Raw genomic sequence first — 18,419 nt, 5'->3', positions numbered from 1 at the left:
TCCTCCTGCCCACCTCCTAGACAGTTCTAGAATCCCATTGCCTGAGTTTGAGATCTGCTCAGGCCACTCTTACTGACACAAATGCCCTCACTTCTCTGAGCCTCGATGCCCTTACCTGTAACATGGAATTCAGAAGATGGAACCGACTTCCTGGGACCGTGGTGGGGATTTAATGGGCTAATTCACACCGATATACATGATCTAGTGCCGAGCACATCCTGAATGGGTAACAGCTGATTTTTTGTGACTGTGGAAGCCTTCCTCTGTCTGCAGGGCACTGAGCTGAATGATGACCGAACCCCGTCAGATGCCACAGTCACCACAACCTTCAACATCCTGGTGATTGACATCAATGATAACGCCCCAGAGTTCAACAGCTCTGAGTACAGCGTGGCCATTACTGAGCTGGCGCAGGTCGGCTTTGCCCTCCCTCTCTTCATCCAGGTGGTGGACAAGGATGAGGTGAGTTGCTGGAGCACGTGGCCCATCTGCATTCGCCGCTCTGACTGCTTAGCACTAGGACAGGTATCAGGAGTCCCTGGGATTCTGGGTCCTCCGTGGAGAAATAGAAACAGCCATTACTGTGTGCCCTCCCTGCTGTGTGGTAGTCTCTACGCTGTTATAGGCTGTCATCTAAACCCTGGGAGGACATCCGTGCTCACACTTCCAATGTGTGACTACACACACGCACGCGCACACACGCACATGCACATACACACACAAACACAGAGTGGGGGCATATATATATGTATTCATAGCTACTGGACTGATTCAAGATGGATATTATAATGCATACATTAATATAGCTATTTTTCTAAACATACATCAACCTGAAGTGTGTCTCGCACACTCTGTCACCTTGTGTCCTGCCTGGGATGTTTGTACCTAGGGTAGAGAGGCTGTATAAAAACTGATTCCTGCTTTTGTGTAATAGTTAGCCCTTTCCCATGGGACCTGCTACCCTCATCTCACCAGCTAGACACACTCACCAGGACCAAGCTATATGGGTATCTAGCTCCATGTGTGTGTGTGTGTCCCACTTCCATCTCCTGCTGAGTCATTCATCCTAGCCTATCGGAGATAAGCGAAGCACATATTAAGCCTCTACTGATTACTGGGAACAAGTATAAAGGGTCCCAATTCCAAGTGGCCTGTAGTATGGCTATTTTAAATAGCTGTAACAAAAGTGTACTGGAGAGAGGGGTTCCTGGGCTAGAGGATCAGGAAGGCTCTCTGGGGAGAGGGGTCTTGAACTGAGCCAAGGCATGCAGGAACGCTAGTGCTCCATAGAGGACCAGAGGCAAGAACTTACAAACAGACTGCAGAGCAGGTTGTGACCCACACAGGCAATGCAAGGTTTGGGCTGGGGTAGAAGCAAGAGAGCTGGATCTTAGGCAGGATGCTTACACTTGGTTTTTGGAGGCAGCATTGGCTGTTTGCCCAATGGACCTGAGGGTAAGCCCCCATTGACTAGCTCTGTAGCCTAGGGGGCATTAATGATCCTATCAGAGCTGCCCCTGCTCATGTGTTTAAGAAGAAAGAATGATACTGTATCTGTCCAACTCTGCTGTAGTAACAAATTAACCCTAAGGCACAAGCTCATTCTGATAGGTTACCAGCTGGGAGTCCTGCTCTGGGTAAGCCTTAGTCAACTGATTCAGCAGTTCTCAGACAGGTGCAGGAAGATGAGGGATGGCCATAGGGTAGAGACCAGCTCCTCTGCACTGTAGCCAGAGGGAGTCTCGGGCCCCCACCTCACTGCCTGAGGGCTTCAGAACAAGGGGAAACAGCTAACCCCACGTCTGTCCCAGAGGATGCGATCCCAGCAGAGGAAGAAGGAGCATGCACAGGACTTGTCCCTAAGCCTGCCACAAAGACCCTGGCCACCCTCGCTGTTCCCCAAGCTGCAGCTCCCTGGTACAGAGAGCCCTGGCCCTCTCTTTCTGTTTTCATGGTCACTCTCTACTGCCCCACAGTGGACTGCTGAGGTCAGTCTGTCCCTGGCAGCCTCTATGACCTAGCCCGAAAGAAGTCCATCTTCTGGCTGTCCTTAGCATCTATTGGGCAGATATTGAGCAATGTATGTCTCTATCCATAGAGCTTTGGATAGAGTGTGAGACATTTTGGTCATGGCTTGTGCTCCTACAGCCTTCAGACCCACCAGTAGAGAGTGACCATGAAAACAGAAAGGGGAACAGGAAGCAGGGGACCTCTGTGGGAACTTTGTGGCAGTGGTTCCTACTTAGGATGTTAATTTATCTTAAAAAGGCTAACGGATCCAGTGCCTCCAGATCCAAGATTTAGCAGAAGCTATCACTGCCCCTCAGGTTCCAGTGCACCATGCCCCATAGCCCAGGGGCTAGAAATGGGCCCTGGCTAGCCTCAAGGACTCCCAGCGTTAGTCTCCAGGTGATTTCTTCACCTTTGCCAGGCTCTAGAAAACTCACGGAAGTCAGGGAAGAAAGAGCTGCAGTGGGCTGGAGTCAGCAGCAGCTGCTTTTTGTCCTGCGTGACAGCTGAGATGCAAATAGATGGTTGGGATGCAGGTGTGGGGTTGAGAACCTGGAGAAGGAAGGCAGGAGCAAGAGGGATGAAAGCTGGTGCTTAACTCTTTTTTTCCTTTTCCGTCCAATGCCTCAGTCAGTAGGTCAGTGCTGCCCACAATGAGTGGACACCCTCACACCTCCGTTAAGCCAATCCAGAAACTCCCTCACAGAAACACCCAGAAGTTTGTCTTGAGACAGTCTTACTGTGGAGCTGGCGTTGGCCTTGAACTTGAGATCTCAGGCAAGCCCCAACCACACCCAGCTCTAATCCAGGGACCTGAGTACTGCCTCCACTGAGAGAAGTCAGTGGAAGCCAGGATGTGGCAGCTTCCGGTGTCCCACATCACATATCCTCCCATCTTAGCTGGACCTGGGCCCTCTGGCTCTCCCCTACTTACTCCTCCCAGGCCACCCCTGTCCTACATTTGGTGCCTTCCAGGGTACATCACCAGGTAGGAGAAGAAAGTCAACATGTTCAAGATCAAACTAAGGGCCCCGGGACAAGGTTGCTCTTCCAACTCTGGTTCTGCCTCTTTGGCTCTGGATCACCACAGAGTGACCACAGATACCTCACAGAATTGCTCTGAGGGAAATAAGTTCACACGTATATATAGAACAGGGCCTGCCCCGTCACAAACTCTCCTACCCGTCGGGTAGTCCTTGGATGTGATTTTCGCCCTGTCAGAAAAGAAAGATTCAGGGAAGTTAAGGGCCTTGCCCAAGGTCACACAGCAAATGGATTGCAGTTTGGATGATGTTGGTCTGTCAATTCCGGATTTCCTACCCATGTCTCAGGGCTCTTTATTTGGAGATATGGCTGTCCTGTTCTCCCACCCCGCTTCCCCAAACTCAGTTGCTGTCCACCTCTGCACTGCTGCTGGGGACATGGCAAGGACGTCACAGCCCAGAAGTGAGTGGGCATGTGTAGTTAAACAAGGAAGAAGAGGGAGAGGGTGGGCTCTGCCTGGACTTCAAAGAAAAGCGAGAACCTCTGTCCTCAGGGGTCCCCTACAAGAAGCAGGTGGCCTCCAGTAGCAGAGGGCCCCTGGGGAATACAGGGGTAAGAATTCAGTCAGCGCTTGGGCTGAAAAACCCCTTGTAAACCAGTTCAAATACTTGGCCCACAGTGCCCCCTCCCCCAGCTCCTCATGACTGGCAGGAGGGGCTGGGGAAAGAAAAGGGTCCCTGTGCCAGATAGGTGACCAGGGACACATCTGGCATAAATGTGTTCTTATTTCAGGCAAATGACACGATTAATTTGTTTGAGGGGCATAAGGGAGGGGAAAAAAGAAGCCAAATTACCCACCTGCCCAAGGAAAAGGCATTACCACCCTGTAATCAAGGAACGAGGATGGCGGGGAGAATATTCCAGGATGCTGGGTTGGTGAGGGATTGGGAGGGGGCATGGAAGATGGTTCACCTGCTAGTCCCAGGGGCTGTGTTTATTCATCGCCCTCATTCACCATTCCACGTGTGTTCTAGGCCTGTCAGCAGCCCAGCCTTGTATTTATCTACACTCACTTTCGCATTTGCTCCTGTGAGTGGGTTGGTTCAGGCTGCATTCCTCCGCGCCCTCCCCACGTAGCACCGTAAAGGCTGTGGTCTTGCTATGTGCCTTCTCTGTCACCTCTGGAACTCTGCCTTCTGGTCCAGGAGTTTCTGTGCTATAGGGGCAGGCAGCCCACCAGCCCTCTAAGGCACCCGGACCGGAAATGTAGACAAGCCTGTGTGTTTGTTCTCGCCAATGTCAGCACCTCCTGGTGTTTTGTTATGGGCCTAGATGCAGGGTCTGTGACTTTGACCTCAGCAAAACCCCTGATATTTTCTTATCACTTTATCCCAGGAACCTCAATATCCTATTTACACCTGACCCTGATTTGAAATCACAGCCTAATGGCAGCCCTGCCTCTAAAATCCTGGCTGAATGAATTCCAAAGCACATATATGACCGCACTGCCTCTTTAACAGTACTTGGATAACTGTTTCAAAGTCGCCAGTTGACTTGGTGGACTCTGTAGTTTATCATACGCAATTAAAAGCATTCTGAGAGGGTAGGGGTGTGGCTCTGTTGGTAGAGTACCTGACTAGCATACACAAGGTCCTGGGTTCAAGCCTCAACACTGCATATACCAAACAATAGGGATCCTGTTAAGAAAGGAAAAGGAACTCTTAGAAGAACAGTGAACTTCTTCAGGGTTCCAGAGGACCCACAGCATAAAAAGAGGATAAGCAAACCCCTGCTAAATCCCTGTCTCCACTACTTGCAACCTTCCCTCCTCCTACCTCTTTCCCTCCCCTCCTCTCCCCCTCCAGCCCTACTCCTACCAGGATTTTGTTTGGGTTCTTAATTTTGTTTGTTTTGACAAGGCTGGCTTTCTGAGGTTTGAGTCCATAAGCATTCTGAGCCACGTGCCTCTGCAGCCCTGGGGGGAACCAAGACTCTTGGCCCCTGTCACACATTTGGTTGAGTATCCGCCACTCAGACCACTGTTCCTCTAGGCCCTGTAAGCATAGTGCTTCCCCATCCTTGGCCCTTTGGAAAGTAACCACAGCTACTCTGAATTCAATTGTCTAAGCCTTTTTTTTTTTTTTTTTTTTTTTTAGAAGTCAAACTCTAGGAGCAAAGCAAAGGAGCATGAGGCCAACCACTGGCAAGTGGGCAGTGGTTCTCACTAGGAGTTTATGGCCGTCCATTGTCTAGTCACTCACTCACTCCTCAACCCTGCTAGGCAAGTAACTAAGATGTAGCTAGAAATCACTCACCCCTAGACCACTCCTACAAACCAGGAAGGAAGTGAGAAGTTACACATCCAAGGTCCCCTGTCACTCACCCAGCTATGAGAAGGAACAGGGAGAGGCCTCTGGTCCAGTGAGAAACCGAGGCAGCAACTTCTGCTTACATGTCCTGGTCCCTCCCCCAAGATTGAGGCTCTCCAGGAAAATATCTGTTGCCTCCAATGCCTATCCACTCTAGAAGAGATGCCTCAGGAGCAGGATAGCCCCGCCTGCATTTCCCATTAATTTCTCACCAGTTGCCTTCATGGAGGCTCTTCTTGCTGTGATTGTGATTACTGGGATTTTCCTGGCTTTGACTGCATCCTTGCATCCCCACCGTGTGATTCCTCCCAGCTGGCAGAGCTCCAGCCTCCCTAAGGACCAGAGGGGTGGCCTGGTATGACTCAGATACCTCCTCATGTAGTGTCATCGTGAATGTAATTAGCTTGTGATCGGCACTGGTCCCTGCCTGGTGGGAGTGGGGGTGGGCGATAAACCCATTTGGCAGCTCTGGTGCCAGTGTCCCTGGGCCCTGCCCTTGCCCTCCCAAGTTCCCTGGACTATAGCAGGCGCTCATCCGTCTGTCGTATTGGGTGTGTGGACTTATTGCCTTTATCTGTTTCCCAGGCAGACCCTTCCCATGATCCTCCATACCCAAACCTAAGCAGGACTCAGTGGGAAGTAGTGGCATTTATTTTATCTGAAAATGCGCACCCCTAAGACAGCACTTGGTCTTCTGAAAGCACCTGTGGGAACAGAAGAAGCTGGCAAACCCTGTCCACCACGCTTAGACTGTCTGTGGCCTGGTTCACGCCTACCATGGCGCCTATTCTCTGAGGCCCATTCACACTAGAACATAATGCCTATTTCCCATGCTCCTCTGTCTGCCCACTTCATTCGCATTGCTCATCTCAACACCTGACATTGCTGCTCTTCATGGACAGCTTCAGCTCCCAAAGTGGGGGACTGAGCAAGGCAGGCAAGTGGCATGTGCCTGTTGTTTAGCTCCCAGGGAGGTCAAGGCAGAGACGTTGCAAGTCTTAAGTCAACTAGGACCTTGACTCTAAATTAAGAAAAAAAAATTAAGTGCTGGGATGCCATTGAGCTAGAGAGACCACCTAGGATGTGTGAGGGTAGAGTGCTTGCCTTACACATAGGAAGCCCTGGGTTCAGTCCCCAGTGCTGTGTAAAGCAGGAGTGAGGGTACACAGGTACACGCCCGCAATCCCAGCACTTGGAGGAGGAAGCAGGAGGGTCAGAAGTTCAAGAACATCCTCTATTAGCTTACAAGTTAGCAACTTCAAGGCCAGCTGAGGATGGGAAAATTCTGTCTCCAAAGAAAGAGAGTGAATGAGTAAGTGATGTTGGAGACGATCTAGGAGAAGGAGCTCTTAGGAGCATCCTCGCTACTACGATGTCACTAAAAGACAGACCTCTGAGTGGAAACACTTAGTGGAAGGATATTCTAGGCAGAAGACAGCCTGAGGGCACGACTCCGAGGCAGGAGCATGCCTCTGTTAAGGAGGAGCATGTACACAATCCCAGCACTGGAGAAGCAGAGACAGGAGGTCTCCAGAGCTTGCTGGCTCACCAGCCTAGCTGAATTAGTAAACTCCAGGTTCAGTAAGTACTTGTGTCTCAAAAATTCAAGTGTTGAGGACACTTTCAAATTAAAATCGAAAGCCTGATGTGGTTCTACACCCATACACACGTACACACACATACATACATACATACACACACACACACACAAGATAGAGATGGTAGCATAAGGGAGAATCAGGTGTATTCAAGGGCATTGTCCTGAGAGGAGCTGGGTACCAGGTAACAGAGTCACATGAGTCTACATGACATAATGGCATTCCCAGAGAGCAGAGGAGCTCAATGGTTGATGGCGGGGTCTACAAAGAAGTAGGAAAAGGCAGGATTTTTTTTGCCGGGTGGAATGAGTAAAATTGTTTTAGCTTAGTGGTCAGACAAGAGTCTATACATGTATTTTTATCCATAGAACTGTAGAACAAAAATGTTAATTATACTGCATGTTAATTTATGAAGTATTGAAGATGTTCCCAACATCCCCCAGAAAAGATGAGCTGAGAGGAGCCAGCATCAACAGCACCTATGGGGGCTTTTGACCAAATGACATCACTGTCATAAATCAGCAAGTATATAGTTTTCATATGACAGAAAGGCATCTCTGATTCAGCCTGACAGGCAACTCATGGCCACGGTGGGGAAACTGAGGCAGACAAAGTAGAATGGAAAGGGGAATGAGGTAGCAGAGCCCAACTATCTGTGCTAGGCCCCAAGAGTATGGACTCTGTGCTCAGAAATAAGAGGGAGGGAGGGAGGGAGGGAGGGAGGGAGGGAGGGAGGGAGAAAGGAAGGAAGGAAGGAAGGAAGGAAGGAAGGAAGGAAGGAAGGAAGGAAGGAAGGAAGGAAGGAAGCCTCAAGGCAATAGACTGAAGGCTAGGACTGTAGCCAGGCTTTGAGAGATTCCCACAATGCACTTGGCCATGGGCTACAAAATGGAAGCTGTTAATTTAAACACACCTCCACTGGCCTCCATGTAAGTACATTATGACTCTCAGAAGCGCTGGGGCAGGCAGAAGGAAGGGTGCTTGCACAGGTGAAGAGCACCTGCCACCTTCCACAGCGCTACACCCATCCGGGGTGAACATGATGGTTCTCTAGTGTTCTTCCTTGAAAGTGCCAGCTGCCAGTCGGGTTGAATTAGATTTCACAGGACATTTTTTTTTTCCTTTCCAATACGTGGAATTCGCCAGCAAATTACTCTTAAAGAGGGAAAATCAATCATTTGGAGCAGAGATAAGCTGAAGGCAAGGCAGCCTCGGATTGATCCCATCTGTGCAGGCGTGTGTGGAATTCGATGGATAACCTGGGGCAGCGGGAGTAGTGCAGGGTGTGGGGGTGTATGCAGGGGAGAAGAGAAAGAGGAGAAAAAGGAGAAGGAAAGAGAGGGTCTTGTCCATCTGGACTAGAATAACAAAGGGGCTCCCTTGCCTCTGTGTAGAGGCAGAGTCTAAGCCCAAGGACATGGAGGATTAGGTTGTGTGGCAAGAGATACTCCTAGTTTGTAGGTAGTCAACTTCTGCCTGTGTTCCTGTGTTGACAGACAGGGCAAGGATGGCTCTGGGGTTCCTTTCATTAAGTGCCATCAAGAGCTGGCATCCTATTCCGGAAGATGCTACCCACACACACAAATCACCTCCCAAAGGTCCGCCCTCCTTTGAGAGTGGGGTTTTAATGTGTGTATGGTCTGGGGGCGTGGGGTGACACTAAGTGTCTACAGTTTCAGACAGGAAGCGAAGGAAGGATGAGCAAAGGGACACAGCAGGGAGCAGAGAGAGAGAGAGAGAAAGAAAGATCGCATGGGGGCTGGAGAGATGACTCAGTGGTTATGAGCACTGCGTGCTCTTCCAAAGGTCCTGAGTTCAATTCCCAGCAACCACATGATGTTACAACCATCTGTAATGAAATCAGGTGCCCTTTTATGGCCTGCAGGCATACATGCAGACAGAATACTGTATAATTTTTTTTAAAAAAATGAAGGAAGGAAAAGAAAGAAAAAAGAGAGAAAGGAAGGGTGGGAGGAAATGCTTCAGTTCTAGGATATTAAGGAATTCATGAGTGTGTAGAAGAAGCCCCAAAGCAAGAGTACCATGTTACAGTCTGGGAAACTGAGGCAGGAGGAAAGGTATCTTTCTCCATCATCTGGCAATGGGTAGTGGCTCCAGAGAAGACACATTCCAAGCTTTAGTTCTGGCTGCTCAGAGGCCCAGACTGGGAAGGCAGGTCTTGGGGTGAGAGGAGAGCCAGAAGCAAGGCATTAGCTTGTCTCTGTGCAGAGAGAAAGGGACTCTCTGAACTGCTGGGGGCCAGGCAGACCTAGAACTCAGGAAAGGGCAGTGGGACCCAACTACTGACCATGGGAGACTGTTACCTCTGTGGTCCCCAAGGGGAACTAGAGACAGTGGGGTCCTCTACTATCTCCTGGACTTTGTCACCCAAATAGGCAGCCTGGGTGTAGTGGGTGCAAGACAGTGGCTTGGGGCAGGCAGGGACTGGTGTCTAGGTAGAGCGGTACAAAGGAGAAGCGGCTGACTCTAAGGGAAATGGGGCCCTGCCAAGGCCACTTCGCCATGTCTGATTGGGATTAATTAAGTGGAAGAATGGACAAAGGAGCGATAAAGAACACATCTTGTCAGCTTTGATTTTCTGCCACTCAATAGCACGGATGAGCTCGACAAAAAGCAAGAGTAGAGAACCGTGCAGTCCTTGCTGAGAGGGAGTGGATAGTCCCTGTACCCCCTATACACATCCCACTGCGGGTCCTCCTCTGCCTGCCCCTTCCATCCCTGGCCAACGTCTCCACTCAGCCCTTCTAGGGCGTGCCTCTCCTCGCACCCTACCCCTACTGAAACTACAGAAATGACTCTCTTAGAGGAATGTCTGTCCAGGCAACTACCGGGATGTCACAGTGTGCCCTCAGTGGTCTGTTGGGTGGATAGCACTTCCCCCATTTTGCAGATGAGAAAATCAGGTCTCACTAGAGAAAAAATGTTTGTGTGAAACCACAAAACTGAAGTGGGCGGTGTTTGAGCCTGGGCTCAGGTCCGACTCCTCAGAGTGTTTTAGCTTTGTTTGTGTATGTATGTGTAGAAGCATGTATGTTGAAGCCAGAGGTTACCTGTCTCTTCGCCTTGCTTTTTTAGACAGACTCTCTCATTGACTTTCAGCTCACAGTTCTGCTGGGTTCGCTGGCCAACAAGCCCCAGAAATCCTTCTATCATCTCTGCTAACATTTCAGATGCACTCTATACCTGGTATTTTCACAAGTGCTGGGGATAGAACTCAGGACTTCATGCTTGCAAAGCGAGCACTTTATTCGCTGAGCCATCTCCCCAGCTCTGGTTTAAGCATCTCTAAGCTTTAGTGTTTCCCACTGGATTTGTGGTCGCAGTACTCTTCTGTGCCAGGTCTGAGTTCTGGGCAGCATTCTAAAGAGCATGGCAATGACTCTGGGGACCCTGCCTGTACCCTAATTCCTTATCCTTAGTCTCAGTACAAATGAAATGACTCTTACCAGCCCATGGAACTCCCAGGAGTCACTTGTCTTGGGGAAGAGGACACAGTTTACCTATCAGAGAGGGTAAGCCCCACTGTACCCCCTCCACAGATGGATAAGTTGAGGACAGGAGGTAGAAACTGGCAAGGAAGTTTAGGGATTGGAGCCCTAAAAGTTAAGAGTTTTATTATCACCTAGGTCAGAAATAGGACATACTGTTGGTGTTTAGGCCAGAGATGGTAGAAGTGGGTTTTGAATTTTATCTCCTTAATAAAAATCCCTGTCTGGAGACTTATTCATGAGGGTGTGACCAAAGCTTGAATTTGGGCACTAAGTTGTTTTAATAGTTTCAGAATTGAATCTAGATTTTTATGGTAAAAGTGGGCTATAGCCATCCCCCAATTTTTAGGGTTACTTTTTAAAAAGAGGTAACTTTATGGTAGTCTTGACTGAGGTTCTGTTGGGGTCCATAAAGGGAAAGCCATTTCCTGTAACAGAGAAACCAAGATTCCAGAGACACTGAGCCTCACCCCCTGTATCACCCCACCAGGTCACTGGCCTGGCACTGCCATTGACAAACAGCAGAGAGCAAAGAGTCTACTGAGTCACCTTAACAGGACAGGTGTGCTTGGCCAAGCGACTGCTCTGCAGGTCTCAGACCCTGGAGGAGGCCCGGGCATGGATAGGGAGGTGCACTGAGATGGTCCTCACTCTCGGAACCAAGGTACTGCAGAGGAATGGAGGATACTCAACAGAGGATGCTCTGTGCGTGGCCACACCCACTGCAGGTCCCCTGTTCCTCTCCTGTGGGAGCCGTCAAGAACCAGCATTTGCAGAGGGCCCAGTGCATGATAACACACCCCACTCTATGACAAACTAAGACTAGCACTTGACCAGGAGACCATGGTAACAGATTCATGGCCCCAGGAGCAAGGAGCTAGGGCAGGGTCTTCTCTGACCATTCCTTGCCGCCCTCCCCTTCCAGAAGCTGTAGGTGGGGGTGAGGTTAGGGGAACTGTCTGGGCCTCCTCTTCTGGCAGCCAGCAGATAAGGGACTGTCCTCTGCAGGGGGTCAGGAAGGCTCCAGTCAACAAGAGCAATTGGGGAAAGCCAGCAGGGGACTAGGAATGATTCGGTGTGTAGCCCCTCCTGAAGAAGATACATAAAACCCGAGCCTTGGAGAGGTCTCCAGCCAGCAGTCACTGGCTCCCTGGCCTTGGGAGCCGGCTACAGCTCACCTTAGGGACCAGTGCAGCCCCACCAATCAGCCTTCTGATCACCTCCCACAGCTGGAGTAGAATTTAATCCCCCGCCCCCCAGGCTCCTCTCCACACCTACTGGGCTCCCCTTTGATGTCCTTTTTATCTCTCTTTCCAACAAAACCATCCCTTAACAGCTCTGGAAATGCCTCCTGCCACCTTGAGCAGCATGATGGCAGCCCCAGAGAGAGGCAAGAGTGAAGAGGAGGCCCAGCTCGCTAGGGAGAGAGGACTCCGCCCTGTCTTTGCCACTTGTGGCATGGGAAAGGGGACAGCTGTGCTCCCCAATACGCCAGCTTAGCATACACCCTAGGGTGGGGGCTAGGAATTCGAAAGCTTCCTTGATGACCATGTATCTCTAATAGCTGTCCTCTATGGCCCTGGTAGAGGGGCTGGACGGATGCTGATGTCACACAGGCATGTGTCATACATGTTGGGGCAAAAAGTTGGAAGCTGTTGAGACAAAAGGCTCCCAGGCCAAGGCTGTAGTTAAAAGTTTTGCAACAACTAAGCAAACGAGATGAGTTTCTCTCACATCCTGAACCCAGCAGAGGAGATCCCAGCTTGGGCCTGGCAGGAACTGGCCCTCTAGAAGGGTCAGGCTGAGCATTTGGGGATGGTCGGGAGTGAACCTGGGAAACCTGGGGTCAGAAGCACACAGGGTCCTGACAACTGAGGGGTCAGGCCTGAACCTCTAGGGCCAGATCCAGGAGAGGACAGACCTTAGGATCTGAGACCCACAGAGGTGACATCGAGAGGCCAGAGAAGGGACTGGGAAGATGGCCAAGTTAGTTAAGGTGCCTGCCACATAAACGTGAGGACTTGAGTTTGATTCCCCAGCTCCCACCTCAAAGCTAGGAATGGTAGCACATGATTAAAATCCGCAGAGCCGGGAAGGTAGAGACAGTACCCCGAGGCTCTCTGGCCAGCCAGCCTTACCAACTTAGCCACATTGGTGAGCCCCAGATCTTAGTAAACCTGTGTCAAAAAAACAAGGTGGACCTGAGGCACCTGAGGATGAAACCTGAGATGAATCTCTGACCTCCACACTCATGCACGCACACACATGCACCCATACCTGCACGTACACATGCATGCTCTGAAAGAGTGGGGACCGACTAGGGAGTTGCCCTGGGGGTTTACACAAGCACTGTGCTCTGCAGAGCTCACGTCATCCTTCCAAGGGCTCTTCAGTTCCCATGGTTGGCCTCTGCCACCTTCTCTGCTCCTCTGTCCCTTCTTGCACATCATCCTAATTTATGCTCGCTTGCTCCTTCCTTAGTGTTGGCTGCTTCCCAGTGACTCTCATGTGTTGGCATATGCTGAGATGGGGGACTGGTACAACAGGGTACTGGGGCCCTCTCCCGAGTCTCCGGTTCAACCAGGAGCAGTAAGTCCACAGATGTTCAGCCTTTTTCTTTTGGGCTGCCAACCAGCTCCTAAATTATGACATGGAGACTTATTTTGAATGCTCAGCCTTATTTTATTTTTGCTAGTTCTTATTTTAATCTATTTCTCTTTATCTGTGTTTTGCCTTGGGGCTCCTTCCTTCCTTCCTTCCTTCCTTCCTTCCTTCCTTCCTTCCTTTCTTTCTTTCTTTCTTTCTTTCTTTCTTTCTTTCTTTCTTTCTTTCTTTCTTTCTTTCTTTCTTTCTTTATGTGTATCTTACTTCCCTGCTGTCTCCATGTCTGGCTGGCCCCTGCCTGACTTCTGGCCCTGGGCAGCATATCCCTCTTTCCCTCTTTTTCTCCTTTGTTTTCCTCCTCCTCTTCCTCCTCCTCCTCCTCCTCCTCCTCCTCCTCCTCCTCCTCCTCCTCCTCTTCTTCTTCCTCCTCCTCCTCCTTCTCCTCCTCCTTCTCCTCCCTTCTCTTTCTAGCTGAGATTTTTCCTACTTATTCTGTCTGCCTACCAGCCCCACCTATCCCTCTCCTGCCTAGCTATTAGCCTTTCAGATTTTTATTAGACCAATCAGGTGCCTTGGGCAGGTAAGGTAAGGTAACACATCTTTACATCCTTTAGACAAGGCAGCAGAAACAAAGTAACACACCTTCACATAGTTAAAGTAATAGTCCATTCCATAGCATAAACAAAGTAACACATCTTTACATAAAGGAATTTCCACAACAAATGTGCCTTTCTAGCCATCTGCCAAGAGATGGCAATGGCGATGCTGTGGGGTACCAGTACCACACTCTGAGAAAGCCACTCCTGGATGTGTCTGTGATAGTCTCCAGAGAGAATCAAGGAGAGGAGACTGGTCCTGAATATGGACAATGCAGTCCCATAGCCCAGAGGCCTAGATGGAATGAAAATAGAACAAAAGGGAACCGAGGCTGCAGCTCAGCTGGTAGAGTGCTTGGCTTGCCTGGCAGGAAGCCCTGCGTTCCATCCCCAACACTGAATAAACCAGGCATGGTGCTTTACCTTGCATACATTGCATACTTGTAATCCCGGAACTTAGGAGGTAGAAGAAGGTGGATCAGGAATCCGAGGTCATCCTCAGCTATATAGCGTGCTGAAGAGTAGCCTGAAATATGAGAGACCCTGGCTTAAGGGTATGGGGCAGGACAGTGGACAAAAACAGATATCTTGGGCACTTTTTCTCTGCTTCTTGGCTGATTTGAGGTGAGTGGCTCTTCTCCCCAGCCCCTCCCTGCTGTGATGAGCTGAAGCTTCTAAACCAGTGAGGCATAATAAAGTGTGCCTCCCTTAAGTTGTTTCTGTCATAGCAGCAGGACATCTGTCACTCCTGGTAATGATACTGCTGGCCAAAATGCTCCTTACCGGACACCCAGTACTGCAGTGGGGGAAACCTTGCATCAGAATCCCGCTCCATAGCCTGAGAACCTGGGCCTGGGCTCTTAGCACCACCATGACCCTCCCTCCCCACCCCCACACACACACCCCTTGCAGCCACCCTGTGTAGCTCACCTAACCTCTCTGAACCAGATGTCCCCTGAAGGATCTTCATTATCACCATGCCCCACTGGCCTTGGGAAAAGAATGTGAGGGGGAGCCGCTAAGGCTGTGACCTTCTTATACTTACTATATGTCAGAAGATCCCAGCATTCCCGAGTGGCCACAGAGGGGACTGCCCATGCAATGGGGGACACTTTGCAGCCTTCAGGAGAACTGAGGAAGGACTGGGCAATAGTTCTACCAGTAAAATGCCTGCTGGGCAAACACGAGAACCTGAGTTCAAATCCTAAGAACCTATATGCAAAGAAAGCTAGGCATGGTGGCATGCACCTGTCACCCCAGCATAGGGGTAAGAGAGAGAGGAGCTAGCTGGATTCCTGAAGCCAGCCAGCCAGCCTAGTCCAGTTGATACGTTTCAGGGTCAATGAATGGGCCTGCCTCGAAAACTCAAGTTGGAGAGCAGTCGAGGAAATACACCTATGGTTGACCTCTGGCCTCTACACTCATGTGAACAGGCTCAATGAACGCGCGCGCGCACACACACACACACACACACACACACACACACACCCTGCACTAGCAAACACCCATACACAGACAAATGCATGGGCAATGGGGCAAAGCAGCTCTTTGCACTTCACAAGTGCTGAGAGCCTCGCCTGGCAGGAGGCCTTCAAAGCTGCCTGCTGCCATCCCAGCCAGCAGGGGCTCCCGAATATGGTTAGGGGCCATCACCAAGGCAGAGCTGTAAGAGGGAGGAAGAACGTGCTTCTGTATGTGTCAAACGGGAGGCAGTGGTGTCTGTGCATAAGGAGATCCATCTCACAGCATGGGCCTCCTGGGACAGGGACCTGAGAACAGGGTGAGGGCCATCTCTGGGAGTGACATGAAACAATGAGGACCATTTCCCAAGTTTCTGGCTTCCTCCTCCCTCCTGAATGTTAGGAAAATAAAAAGATGGCAGAGGCGAGGGCTGACTTCTGCAGTGTTTCTCTCCAGGCTTCTGGAAGCAGAATGTGGGGCCATGGCACCTCACCTCACAGTTCACCCTAGTGTCACCTGGACTGGAGGAGAGCTGGAGAGGAACATGGCCTCCTGTGACCTCCCCTCCTCTGCATAGCCCCAGGCTTGTGCTCCACCCTCTTTCCTCTCTCCTCCAGCACCTCTGTCTCAGCTATGGATTCTGAGTTCTCACACTTGTAGACCTGAATCACAGGCTCTGATCCCAGGATCCCCTTGGGGGGGGGGGGCTCTCCCTCACCCTGACCGGTGATTCATGGGTTTTTTTTCTGTTTCCTTCTTTTCCACCTGTGGCTCCTCCTTGTCTCCGCCTCTTTGACCTTTCCCACTGACAGAACTTGGTAAGTGAGCCTTGAAGGGCAGGGAGGCCTCAGGGAGGGGGGCATCACAAAGAACCTCCCTCTGCCCCAGCAGGCACACCTCAGGTACAGCCACCTTCTCAGGTCTGTGAATACTGTGGCCAAGAGTCCAGGGTTCAGGGGGAGAGAGCATCCTTGTCACCTGTTTAGAACCGTCACACTCCATTGCCTTTGGCTATTAGTGTCCTTTCAGGCGTTTAATTGGTCCCCTCCAGCTGATGGAATGAATCCTGCCAGAGAGACCCTAAAATTCTTCAACCCAAGAGACTCAGAGTAGCCATACAGTAGTCTCTAAGAAGCTGTTCTGGGCTTGGAGCTCTGGAGTGTCCCCTACAACCTGCCTTGACCCCAGAATAGGCTGAAAGGGGCTGATGGTGCGTGGCCCCTGTATCCTGTCCATAATCCCGATCCCAGGGACAGACAGTTGCCCCTGGCTCTGAGAACTGATCGTGCCTCACCTGACTAGTCCAGTGAGATTCCCACCTCCTGGTGGGGAGGTGTAAAACACCAGGGGGTGCAGGTGCCTGGCCTCTGAGTTCTACAGTTCCTCAGAATTCCTGCCCTGGCAGCGGGGACCAGGTCAGCTCAGCATGGAAAGGCTTCTGGGGCCAGAGATGCCTGGTCATCCCCTCTTAACCATGAAGAGCTTGCAGAAAGGAGCTCCCCCAACTCCCAGGTCCCCTGGGAAACCACGATTTCACTGCAGCCCTGTGTTCAACCACAAGGGGCACTGTCTACTTGGGTGTCACATTAGATGGATGGACTACGTAAGAGCCAGAAGCTCATCTCAAGTTGGTGATCACTGTACACCTGTAGCCAGGGCCAGCCAGCTACTCCTGGTGGGGGGCACACCCTATGGAGAGGGAAAGGACAGACTCAGTCAGCTGGCTCCACCCCCATTCAACTCCCCACCCCAAGCTGGAAGAGATGAGATCAAGTGGTTCTGAGCACACCCCTCCATGAGCCATAGCCTTCTTTTCTTGTATGTGTGAGGCCCTCAGGGAAAAGTGACCAGGGTAAAAACCCTGAGGTGGACAGAAAAGCTACACCCTGAGTCCTAAAGCAATGAACTGGAGCTGCTGATGCAGCAGCCCTAGCAATGGGTCTCCAGGGAATGAGGCACACGGTGGTGTTCTTTGTCACCCAGTTCCCCGGGTTATTTCCATGTCATATATAGCAGCCCAGTGTTCTTCCTAACACGTTTCCTGTCCTCTCCAGTCCCAACCCACTCCAGTCACCTCGTTTTTTGTCTTTCGTTACTTTCCACGACTTATTTCATCTCCTTCTGGGTCTTCTATATTTTAAATTCTACACTTTATTTATTTAGTTTGTAATGGGGAGGCTTGCATGGACCACGACTTGTGTGTAGAAGTCAGAGGACAACTTACTGCAGGAGTCAAGTTGTCAAATTCTCTCCTTCTGTGGGTCCTGGGAATCGAACTCATGTCTTTAGGCTTGATGGCATGCTCATTTTACCCTCTCAGCATTGAGCCATCTTTCCAACTCTTCCCTTGGGTTTTAATGTTGGCAGATTCCTCTCCCTCTTTGACACCCCACAGTTGAGAAATGGCCAGGAGGTGGGAAATGAAATAGACGTGGAGAGGTACACTTAGGATGTGACAGGATGACAGATCCAAAGAGGCTCCTTAAGTGATGAGCTGGAGGTGGAGATGGAGCTGGCCAGCATCATCCAAGGGACTCAGAGAGATGGGGCAGGAAGACCCTCCCCAGCCCGTGCCTCCACCACTGTGCTACAAGGCAGTGTTACAGCCTCAACCTCCAACACTCTGTGCTTCTCCATTCTGGCTCCAACCCTTGATCTTCTACAGCCTTTCTGATGGGCTTCTTCACTCTCCCCCAGGGTCTGAACAGCATGTTCGAGGTGTACCTGGTGGGCAACAACTCACACCACTTCATCATCTCCCCCACCTCCGTCCAAGGGAAAGCAGACATCCGCATCCGAGTGGCAATCCCCCTGGACTATGAGACCGTGGACCGCTATGACTTTGACGTAAGCCCCCTTCAGCATCTCCTTGGGCTACCTGGGTAGGTTGAAGGGGAGGCTGAGGAGGATAGAGTAGGATCCCCTTAATTCCTACCTCCTAGTGCTCCTCATCTTCCTAGGGTTCTGTCCCGGAGAAGCAACAGAGATGGCTAAATCTTTAAGGAAGGCAAGGATATGTCCGAGAATATGGGGCTAATTCATTAATTAGAGGGGCTAAATCTTCAAGGAAGGCAAGGATATGTCCGAGAATATGGAGCTAATTCACCAGACCCACCTCTGGTGTCCCTGTGACCCATGCTGGCCAGCCCAGTACCCAGCACCCCTCCCTCCCCCTGAAGAAGACCCTGCAGAAGGATTCATTGAACACAGCTAGCATGGGCCTTGAAGACTCTAGCAGATACTCAGGGTTAGACCCAGCCTAAACATAGAACAGTTTTATGGGAGACA

At 50.8% G+C, this 18,419-nt stretch overlaps 1 protein-coding gene across 1 annotated transcript in view; it reads left to right on the top strand.

Moving 5' to 3' along the window:
• The window catches only part of LOC130890399 (cadherin-23), a 275,653-nt gene that overhangs the window by 178,071 nt on the left and 79,163 nt on the right, over positions 1-18,419 (top strand). The window contains exons 11-13 of the mRNA XM_057794329.1: positions 274-462; positions 15,944-15,949; positions 17,829-17,978. Coding sequence (XP_057650312.1) covers positions 274-462; positions 15,944-15,949; positions 17,829-17,978 — 345 coding nt within the window. The remainder of the gene's footprint in view (positions 1-273; positions 463-15,943; positions 15,950-17,828; positions 17,979-18,419) is intronic.

Source organism: Chionomys nivalis, chromosome 19, assembly GCF_950005125.1.
Source record: "Chionomys nivalis chromosome 19, mChiNiv1.1, whole genome shotgun sequence".
In the NCBI taxonomy this organism is placed as follows: Eukaryota; Metazoa; Chordata; class Mammalia; order Rodentia; family Cricetidae; genus Chionomys; species Chionomys nivalis.
This window is presented reverse-complemented; position numbering and strand designations above follow the sequence as displayed.